Source organism: Chiloscyllium plagiosum, chromosome 31 (genome assembly GCF_004010195.1).
Source record: "Chiloscyllium plagiosum isolate BGI_BamShark_2017 chromosome 31, ASM401019v2, whole genome shotgun sequence".
Taxonomy (NCBI): Eukaryota; Metazoa; Chordata; class Chondrichthyes; order Orectolobiformes; family Hemiscylliidae; genus Chiloscyllium; species Chiloscyllium plagiosum.
This window is the reverse complement of record NC_057740.1, coordinates 24,628,511-24,640,389: the sequence shown is the minus strand read 5'-3', so window position 1 is coordinate 24,640,389 and position 11,879 is coordinate 24,628,511. Positions and strand designations below refer to the sequence as shown.

General features: G+C 39.6%; 1 protein-coding gene across 2 annotated transcripts in view; it reads right to left on the bottom strand.

The window, feature by feature from the left end:
• Positions 1–241: 241 nt before the first annotated feature.
• The window catches only part of peak3 (PEAK family member 3), an 85,000-nt gene continuing 73,362 nt past the window's right edge, over positions 242–11,879 (bottom strand). For both annotated transcript variants that reach the window (XM_043721176.1, XM_043721177.1), the window contains exon 4: positions 242–2,581. In XM_043721176.1, the coding sequence (XP_043577111.1) occupies positions 1,469–2,581 (1,113 nt within the window). In that variant the 3' untranslated portion in view covers positions 242–1,468. The remainder of the gene's footprint in view (positions 2,582–11,879) is intronic.

The following is an 11,879-nucleotide window of genomic DNA, read 5'->3' as shown; positions in this document are numbered from 1 at the left end:
GTAACAAGGTGGCTCATCACCAAGGGTAATTAAAGATAGGCTGTTGTGGTTCTGTTCGCCGAGTTAGGAATTTGTGTTGCAGACATTTCGTCCCCTGTCTAGGTGACATCCTCAGTGCTTGGGAGCCTCCTGTGAAGCGGCAGAGACAAACTACTATAAATGCCGGAGGAAACATCACAGAATGGCTTCACAGGAGGCTCCCGAGCACTGAGGATGTCACCTAGACAGGGGACGAAACGTCTGCTACACAAATTCCCAGCTCGGCGAACAGAACCACAACAACGAGCACCCGAGCTACAAATCTTCTCACAAACTAAGGATTGGCTCTCAAATCCTGCCCTCACCAGCAATGTTCACATCCAATGAATGTGCATAAAAGAAAATTTGAAAGTTGTTGGAAACCACAAGTTGAAGAACTGTGGAACAGATTGACTAAGCCTTTTCAATCAAGACTTTACTCATCATTTATTTTAATTTTGCAGTGATTAGTTGTGATGGGGTTCAAGATGCCTGACAGTGCAATTACTTATTGTGCAAATATCTGACTATAGTTACTATCCAGGTGCAGCAAGCTAAAATGGAAATTACTGAATGCATGAGAAGACTTGATCATTTTATATAATTACACTTGTTATTGATGCTTAGCAGGGAACAACAGTAGTGAGCATTTACACTCTTAACCTTTGATATTGGCAGAGGTTCAAAGAATTATTGTGGCTTAACCAACGATATACTTGATTATGTACTGTAACTTAAACAAACCTGAAGGTTTGGAAAGAAATGCACTCTCCAGCTTCACTCTTTTTAAGAATGCATGTACATTCATTCGGCACATTTAGTCAAATGAATACTGGCAGCTTTCTAATCACGCATGTAAATAATTATTTGTTAATGCTGTATTGGGATCCATAGAGTGAATGCTGTTAGGCCAATTGCCTGTAGGAGGCATCACAACTGCATCTGCCACTAACCAATATACATATGCTTTGAATTCACAGCAAATTTTGTCAACAGCTATCAGCACTGAGAAGGTCGCCCGATCTTATCCTATCTTTTTGAGGGCTCGTAGCATGACTTGAATAAAGTCCTAAAAGAGATCAATTAAACTTAGCCCATGGTTTTGGAAGTGGAGCGCTACATAGATAAGTGCCTCACAAGACGGTGTGTTTAATCTACTCATCTGTTAGGGAAAGATCGGAACTTTTTGGGAACTACTTTTTAATAGATTAATGTGTGATAGTTACATTTCATCACTCACAATGTCAATTCCTGTTTCATAGAACATAAGTGTCTAAATAAAGCTTGAGGCAGTTTAATCAAATTCAATCAGCCTATAATATGTAATATAACTTGACATAGTATAACTATAAGTTGTTTTTGTTCTAGTGCAAGAGAAAAACGACAATTTATTATTTGCAGTATAAACCTCATTCATCAATGGATACTTGTATTGGCTTCATTTTCTTATTCAACACCCTTCTTCCAGTAGAATCTGTAGCCCCCATACTGCTTGAAACACTGAGTCAGGAGTAGCGAATGCAAAGTACTGGCAGCAAAGCCAGTCTTCCAGTTTTACTGGCTTCTCATCATTTAGAAACCTTTCCCCATAATTCAGCATTAGCAAAATACGTTTCACATCCAACCAGTTTTTCAGCAACAGAGGTGGGTCTTTCAATCCAGTGTTCAGACTGAACACATTCTGGTCTGGACCCCAGAGTAAGGCCTGTAAGATGTGTTTTGCTTCACTGATATGTATTCTTTTATTAGGATCTGCACACAAGAGTAAATGGGCAAGATGTTGAAGCCTTTCAGAATAAACAGATAACAGGCGAATCTGAGGCAGGTCTCCTGCACTGTATTCTTCATAATACTTTTGACTTGAAATGCTCTCAATAGGGTTTGACATGTGCAGCACCTCATAGATCAAAATGCCCAATTGAAACTCATCAACCTTTTTGTACTGGGATGCAGACATCATTTCGGGTGCTAACCGAACCTGGTCTGGGTGCAGTTTTTGATCAATCGCTGTACTCTTTTGCTTAGCTTTGGAGAAGTTGCTGATGATAAGTCTCAGCAGCTGAGGATTAGTACTTTGTTCTTTGCCTCCTGGCTCAGCCACTTTAACCAACAGCAGGTTTTCCAGACGGAGGTCACAATGCGTAATGTTATGATTTTTCAAGTGTTCCAACCCTAGACACAACTGCAGAAGGAGAAGGCATATGTGACGTTCATAGACATCAGCCTGGGACTCATGGAGAGCCTCTGAATCTTTTACAAATTCTGCCATGGTTTGGTAGGGAACCTCCTGTGTAATGATCACACCTTGAGGCCTTTGTGCTGTATCGTCATCTGGCTGGGTTTCAGGGATTTCTGACTCAGCATCTGGCCCAGTCTCATTCTTTTCCACTTCTGAGTCACCAGGACTCAACGCTGCATCTTCAGCAGGCAAGAGTTTAGTTGGAATCATGGCAACAAAGTGGCCGCACACCATTTGTACGTTGAAATGGAAGGGGAGGCTTTCCTGAGCAGAAAGGCCACGAGACTGCATCTGCAAGGCTTCTTGGTTCAGAGTTTTGATGATCTGCATTTGGTAAAATAAAAAGATATGTAGTTAAAAAGTATATCTTTTATAATGTTATTGCTTATGCTGCACAGTATAAAATTAAATTTATTACATGGGCTCACAAAGCCGAAAATGTCACTGAGATAAGAAATGCCACTTAGGAAGAGTGACTAAAACTAAATAGATAAGTAAAGTGTGAATGTGGTACATCGATCTGTTGCTGAAACATTACAGATGTAACAGTAAAACCCTCTTTTCATTTTGATCAATAAAGAAACTTGAAACTAATGATTGAATGAATCAGCTCTTTGTAACTTTTGGGGTAAAGACTGTGAAACCTGCATAGCTATAGTTGCAGAAAATTGAATTCCTTGTTACAGATATTCATAGAGAAACACAGTGGTACACAGCATGCCTATGAACTTATTGTCCAGAAGGAAAAAAACAGTAAAAACTAACAGTAATGCAGTCAGTTCCATTCGTTTGCAATCCCGTGTTCTAAGAAAATTGTGTAATAGCAGCAATATTTAAACTAATGGGGCCATAATTGTGTTGTAACAAATACAGCACAGCCTCAGTTATCTGAACAACACGGGTGGGGAGTATTTTATTTGGATAACTGATCTGATCATAAACAAAGGAAGCCATACTGATCCAACGCTGTGCTCTACCGGACAGTTTGTTCAAATCTATAATTTTGATGAGTCTGCTATTTAAACAAAGTAATCTTTGCATTCTGCAAATTGTAGGTTAAACTGAGAAGGACTAAACCCTTACCATCTCATAAATATGGAAACCCCAGCATTAAACAAGGTCCCGAACAGTTTCTACAATCAGAAGAACATCTATCAGTTTCCGCCGAACTCAGTGTTGCGATAGAAAGACAGAAGCACTGCCTCGTGCATGCGTTTACTTTTTCTTCCATTTTTTTTCATGAATGGCCCAGTAAAGTGACAGGAATAAAGGAATTACTTTTGCAAAAGGCTATGTAACTAACCCTTATGTAAAAAAAATCCAGTCGCCGTTGGTTGGGCTGCTTGTGTTTCTTTGTTTTTGCCAGTGTTTTCACATGTTTTTCAGTACAAATAATCCGAATTCACTTATCTCTTTGATGTAACATTTTTATAGGACCTTGAGAAATTGTTTGGACAATCCAAAATTAAGAAAATTGATGTTTGGATAACCAAGGTTGTACTGTACATGCTTTAAAACTTTGCGCTTTAGAAACAGTGTTCCCAATTGGTCAATCGTGTTATAGCTAATTTGTGTTGATAAAACGTGCATTATAGCAGAACAACCTGTATATGGAATGCTGGAGCACTATTCTTAGGTATAGGAAACAACTTGGACTGCTAAGTGTCATTCAACAGTTTTACTTGTTTTTTCTTCCCGGTGTGATAATTTTGTGAAGATGATAGGATCTCGGTCACAAGTTGAAGAGCCAGTGAAGAACACTCTGGCGACCAGTATTAGTCAGCAGGCAGGCGATACCCTGTCAACAATCAGATTTGCTAACTGACCCAGGCCAGAGGTAAGTGATAGTGTGGAAGTTTTCAGAAGGTTGGGGTGGAGGTCATTGGGGAGGTAAGATGTTATGGATAGGCAGCAAGGGCAGGGGATCATTTGCAGTAGCAGACAGAAAGAAAATGCATTGATTGCAGCAAGGTCTGGAAGACTGTGTTTCTCTCTCTCTTTGTCTCTGTTTCCTTCACATCATCCTGAAAACCAGCACCACCAATAAAACAAATCAGAGAATATCCATTCACTGAGAACTCAAAGTTGCACCAAATCTCGCTATGGCTGATAAAAGCAACTAAACACCCATGGTCTTGGGTTCAATTATAACGACTCAAGACTTCAACAGCTTTTAAAAATGCATATTCTTTATCTTCTTATTTTACTAGACATGCCATTTTTAAAAATTTGCACTTGTGTTTTTGTTTGTCATTGATGTCATATATTATTTTTTTTGAAGTGAGCAAGTAATAAAATTTCAGTTTCTTCCACACGTGTAACATTGTCATTGGCTTCCAAACTTTGACTAGAATTCCATTTTAATTCATGTTTGGTTGCTGCATGCTGAAAAGAATTACAGTTTTTTCTTGTAGACAACTGTCTGGGGTTAAAAGAAGGAAAGCCAGTTATTCATCCGGCAGCTCAAACGAGGGGAAAAAATTATTCTTTCAAAAGTGTCTTAAAAAAATCCCGAGGAAAAATATTTTATTGGGTCTGTAAAATTACAGTTCTAAAATATCCATATTTGATAGTGTGACATAGCGATATACTAAAAAGAATTAAAAATCTTCACTGCAGCCAGTTGAGGGTGTTTAAAATGAAGGGAGCTGATTTCCCCCCTCCTCATCTGATTGTAACACTGGAGACCATCACATAGTTTCCATTCTTGGATGTCCTCTGAGACAGGTGAACTTGTCGAATTTCTTGACAGCAGTTCAATGCATCGAGTTGGTTTTGTTGGCTGTTTCAAAGGGTTAGGAGAAAGTGAGAACTGCAGATGCTGGGGATCAGAGTCAAAAAGTGAGGCACTGGAAAAGCACAGCAGGTCAGGCAGCATCTGAGGAGCAGCAGAGTCGACATTTCGGGCATTCCCGATGAAGGGCTTATGCCCAAAACTTTGACTCTCCTGCTCCTCGAATGCTGCCTGACCTACTGTGCTTTTCCAGTGCCACAATATTTGACTCTGTTTCAAAGAGTTGTTCATTCTCAACCATACTCTGTGGAACCAGAGTTACATTTAGGTCAGACCAGCTCAAGACAATAGGTTTAACTTTCTAACAAATGTTAACTGCATTAGCTTTTGCAATCAACCTTTTACTTTTATAGTTTGAAAACTGGATTCAAATTCTAAAATTGACATGGTAGCATTTGGACTCATATTCCCTGGAATATATTAACGTCATAATATCATCACCACAATTACTCAACTATTCATATAATTCAGTACAAAAGAAGTTATTTTGTAAACGTTTATGACTAATAAGTGAGTTAAATGTTATTGGGATAGTTGGGAAAGTGGAATTGAGAAGAGACCATTGTTGAATGGCAGAACAGACTTGATGGGTGGAATGGCCTACTTCTGTCTCTAATTGACAAGTTTATTAGTAGAGAAAAATAAAGCTGCAAACCAATTGCACCACATTAGATAAAGATTAGTTGCTTCAAATGATTAATTAAGAATCACAATCTATTAATAAACTGAAGACAAAATACTCAGAACTCAGTTACCAGTTGATTAACAATTACTCCCCAAACCTTGAATTCCTCACCATCAAATGCCGCCCCTTCTATCTACCAGGGGAATTTACCGCTGCTATACTAACCGCTGTGTACATACCACCACAAGCAAATATTGAAGAAGCTCTGGATGTGCTGTACTCCATCACTAACACCCTGGAGACGGAACACCCCGAGGCCCTGTATATTGTGACTGGCAACTTCAATTAAGCTAATGTAAGTAAGGTGTTGCCCAAGTACCACCAGAACATTGCCTGCCCCACCAGGGGCCCAAACATTTTAGACCACTGCTACACCACTGCAAAAGTATGCCTACCGCTCCATCCCCCGCTTTCATTTCAGGAACTCCGACCACAATGCCCGGCTTACAGGCAAAAGCTCAAGCAGGAGACCCCCTCACGGACACAGATCCAGTGCTGGTCAGTGGAGGCAGAGGATCAACTCCAGTGTAGTCTGGGCCATGTTCAAACAGTCCACAGATACCTTGTACGCCACACCGTCACAGACTTTATCAGCAAGTGTGTGGAGGACTGCATACCAAGGAAGTCAATCTGGGTGTTTCCTGTTCTATATGGATGAATCAGGCCATATAGAACCTGCTAAAAACCGGGCGTGAGGCCTTCAGATCAGGAGACCCGCTCAAATATAAGGAATCCAAGTATAACCTTTGCAGAGCCACTAAGACAGCCAAGGACCAATACTGATCCAAACTAGAGATCCAGACAGAAACTCGGCAACTATGACAAGGACTGAATGATATCACAGGTTCTAAAAAGAGACAGTGCAAGATAGCAGACTATGACATATCTCTCCCAGATTGTCTCAACACCTTCTATGCTCGCTTTGAGCAGAATTTTGGCAGGGAGGTAACACGTATTCTAACAAGTCCTGACGAACTTTTCCCAACAGTCACTGCATCAGAGGTCAGATCAGTTCTCCTTCACGTGAGTGATGGGACCAGAGGGAGTACCAGGCTGTGCACTCAGGGCATGCGCAGATCAATTGGCAGAGGTCTTCTCGGACATCTTCAACCTCTCCCTGCAGCATGACACTGTCCCTGCCTGTTTCGAGAGGGCCATCATCATCCCTGTGCCTAAGAAGGCTCATGCAGCATGTCTTAATAACTACTGCCCAGTGGCCCTAACTTTGGTGGTCATGAGGTGTTTTGAAAGGCTGGTCATGGCATTAATCAACTGCAGCCTCCCCACTACTCTTGACCCACTCCAAATTGCCCATTGGACCAACAGATCCATGTCAGATGCCATATCACTTGCTCTTCTCTCCTCCCTAGAACATCTTGACACCAAGAACAGCTACATAAGAATCCTACTCATTGACTACAGTTCAGCTTTCAATACAATTATCCCCTTGAGACTGACTTACTATACTTAGTGATCTCGGACTAAGCCCCACTCTCTGCAACTGGACCTTCAGTTTACTGACTCACAAACCATAATTAGTGAAGATTGGGAACAATATTTCATCCTCACTAACACTCAACACTGGAGCCTCCTGGGGTGCATACTCAGCCTCCTAATGTACTAATCATATACCCATGACTGCATTGCCAAATACCAGACGAATGCCATTTACAAGTTCGCTGATGACTTCACCATAGTCGATCAAATCTCAGATAGCGATGAAACAGACTAAGATGGGAAGTGGAAGACCTGGAAAAATGGTATACTGAGAACAACCTAGCTCTCAATGCTGACAAAACCAAGGAAGTCATTATTGACTTTCGGTGGGATGGAACGAGTGGAGAGTGTCAAGCTCTTGGGAATGGCCATCCACAACAAGTTTTCTTGGACTCTTCATGTGGATGCACTGGTTACAAAGGCTCAACAACATCTCTTCTTCCTCAGGCAGCTGAGGAAATTTGGCATGATGGCGAATACCCTTGCCAACCTTTATAGGTGTTCCATCGAGAGCATTCTGTTTGGATGTATCACTACCTGGAATGGCAACTGTACCATTCAAGATCGGAGACAGTTACAGAGAATGGTGAATTCAGCCCGGACAATCACAAAGGTCAACCTCCCATCTATAGAATCCATCTACCAGGCCCGCTGTCAAGGAAAGGCCTCCAGCTTTCTCAAAGATCCACCCCACCCAGGCAACGCTTTTCCATAACCTCTACCATCAAGGAGAAGGTACAGAAACCTGAATACACGCACCAGTTGGTTTTGTAACAGTTTCTACCCTCCTGTTGTTAGAATATTGAATAGACTCACAAACTCTTAACATTCGCCTGTACCTGTGTTTTTGTTTTTGCCACTGTTTACCTAATATTTACTTATCTCTGCGACCCAACTATGTGATCTGCCTGTATTGCTTGCAAGACAAAAGCTTTTCACTGTGTCTCGGTACACGTGACAATGAATTTAATTCAATTCAATAGATTTATAATAACGATCAAAGATATCTCTACCAATAAATAAGAAACTTCATTTGTTGGTGGCTTGATAGTTACTGCTATTGAAGGAAAAGTTTCAATTTTTTTTCAAGCAGTGTTAATTTTTGCCTTAAGGTCTTTTATTAGGGGTAGTGGGCAGTACTCGTAAGAGTAGTTTTTACATAAACTAAATTATTTCTCTGTTTTTACAAAATACCTTAGAACTTCAGTGTAGGGGATACTTTTTGAAGTAGACTTGTTTAAATGTATGTCTAGATTAGAGTGGTGATGGAAAAGCACAGCAGGTCAGGCAGCATCCGAGGAGCAGGAAAATCGACATTTCGGCCATAAGCCCTTCATCAGTCCTATTATTTTCCTGCTCCTTGGATGCTGCCTGACCTGCTGTGCTTTTCCAGCACCACTCTAATCTAGACTCTGATTTCCAGCATCAGCAGTCTTCACTTTTGCCTTGTTTAAATGTATGTTTTATATATAAATATAGAAACAAGATTCTACAATGTTTGGCTTCTGATACTCTTTGCTGCTTCAGTACTGAGAGTCTTTTACATTCTTCCTGCAAGCACAATATTTAGGCCAATGTTTCTGCAATTTCCTTGCGCTGATTACAAAATTAAATTCTTACAGCCAGAAGATATTACACAATTTATTGCAAAATTTTCAAGTACTATATCTGTATTGCAAAAGCAAAATGCTACAAATCCTGGTAATGGAAAATGCTAAAATATTCGGTTGGTTTGGCATCCTACGTGGAGAAAGAAACAAAGTTTTCAGATCCGTGATGTTTCTTGCAAGAGTAAATGTAGCATAAAAATAAGGAAGTCATGTTACTATATAGGGCACTGGTGAGACTGACGTAGAGTACTATGTACAGTTTTGATCTCCTTACTACTTAAAGAGAAATATGCTTGCATTGGAAGCAGTTCAGGAAAAGTTTGATTTTGGATTGAGTCACAGAGTCATAGAGGCCTAAAGCACAGAGACAGGCCCTTTGGCCCAAACTAGTCCATGCCGATCAAAACGTCCATCTATGCTAACCCCATTTCCCTGCACTTGGCCCACATCCTTCTAAACCTTTCCTATCCAAGAATTAATCCAAATGTCTTTTAAATGTTGTTAATGTACCCGCCTCAACTATTTCTGCTGGCAGCTCATTCCATATGAGTGCCACCCTGTGTAAAAAAGTTGCTCCTCAGGTTCCTTTAAAAGGAAAGTATAGAGTGCAGGTCAGGAGATATTAAATGGCTAAAGGTGCTATAGTGCAAACAGGAAGGGAATGGTACTGAGGTGTGAAAAAGTACTAAGAATATGTTATAACCCTGGATCAGAATCTTAAAGTATTTATAGATTTTTAAATTTTTAACAAAAGGAAGACTGCAATAGGAAAAGTGACTGTTTGGCAAAGTCTTGTGTGAATCCAATGAAATGTCATGCATATAAATTGTCAGGAAAATTTCAAACAGTGAATGACCTAATAAGAAGGGATAATAAGAGAGGCTGATTATCTCTTACCTCTCAACAGACAGCCATCTCCTAAAGACATGCCTATTTTATCACACAGAAATATACAAAATGAGGGTTAAAAATTGACTGCAATGGTTGGATAGCATAGTGCATGGACTAGATTACTGTGAGGGTCGCTACTTTCAGAATAACCATTTGAACTACCCCTGCATTGTAGGTAATATATAAGGGAAACATTCTCTCTCATCTTGAATGCTGGAATTCAAACACAGGTCAAAAGGAATCAGAACAATAGAACAACTAACCTGCAAAACTAGGAATCTTGAAACCAACTGTTTAACTACAAGGTCAATGCTGCTGGTAACCTCCATTGCAACAGCTAAACTTCCATTGCAATAGCTACATTAAATTATTTGCTGTTCATGAGAAATTCAGAAATTGCTTCATGTATCTTTATTTTAAAACTTCTAAAGTTTTGGATTTATCTCTTATTTCTGATTTGTATAAATTTGTGTTACATTTTTTATCTCTTCTTATATTTAATAATGAACAAATTCACTTTCTGTTAAGTCAGGATCCATAGTTAAGGTCAACTCTGGTGAACTTGGTCCCTTTTAAAATGTTTTGTTTGTTTCTGGGAGAAAGGATCCACAAAGGAGTTAATCTTCGTGTGACTAAGCAAAGGATGGATAAACAAGGAAGGGGAGCCACTCATTTCTCCTCAACAAGGAGTTTAATGGTGTAGGTATCCCATTTAATTAATAACAAGTTGGGAAACCTTGCCCCGGGTTCTGCGTGTGAGAAACATGCCTAGAGAAGGCATGAATGGTAGGAAGGCACCTATTGAACAGAAAGTAAAGGAATTAATAAGAATATCTTTATATTAGTCTGACAATAAGCTGCCATCACTAGAAAATTACTTTAATTGATGTCTTGCTACTGTTGGCATAGAGGTACTATGGTTGATTGTAGTGGCTGCAGGTAACTCACCACAGAATAGGAATCAGGCTGTAATATTCTGAGTTATACAGTCTAGTACCATACATCCATAATACCTTTAGCAATTAAAATATCAGGGCGGCCTCCAAAAAGGACCCATTTTTATTCCAGACTTCACCTTTGGAAATATCAACATTTTACTGTATCAGTTGCAGTTATCATGTTGTGATCAGAATTGAATTAGCTTGGGATTTTCTGTGATTGGTTGGGTAATGAAGAATCCATATGATACCTGATACAGCAGCGAGGAAGTTCATAATCAGAAAATATTTGATTAAAAAATGGTTTGGATGAGGAGGACTTGAATAAAGGAAGTGGATAATTTCACACTTCCCCATATTATATATCATCTGCTACATTGTTGCACACTCACTTAACCAGTCTATGTTGCTCTGCAGCACTTCCCTATTCAATACAACTTGCTTTCTCACTTAATTTTGTACTTTCATCAAACATTGATTATATTATACTTGGTCCCCTTAACTACACTGTTGATATTGATTATAAATAGCTGAGGCCTACAACTGATTCTTGAGGAACCCCACTAGTTATAGCTTGCCATTTTGAAAAGTATATGCTTATTCTGACACTCTACTTTCTGTCCTTACATCAATCATCAATCTATACTAGTATGTGATTCCTAATCCTATGAGCCCTAAACTTGTGTAACACCCTCCCCTATAGTCTTCTAAAAATCCAAAGAATATCCATTGATTCCAAATACCACCCTGTCAGGTACAGACTCAAAAACTTTTAATAGAATATATTATTTACAGATTTTAGCATTTTCCCTACAACTAACTTTCTGTAAGAATAATAGGGTATTTATGGTAGGGGATTTTAACTTTCCAAACATCGACTGGGACTGCCAAAGTGTTAAAGGTTTAGATGGAGAGGAACTTCTTAAGTGCGTACAAGACAATTTTCTGATTCAGTATGTGGATGTACCTACTAGAGAAAGTGCAAAACTTGACCTACTCTTGGGAAATAAGGCAGGGCAGGTGACTGAGGTGTCAGTGGGGGAGCACTTTGGGGCCAGCAACCATAATTCTATTTGTTTTAAAATAGTGATGGAAAAGGATAGACCAAATCCTTTGAAGTTCTAAATTGGAGGAAGGCTAATTTTGATGGTATTAAGCAAGAACTTTCAAAAGCTGATTGGGGGCAAATGTTCGCAGGTAAAGGGAC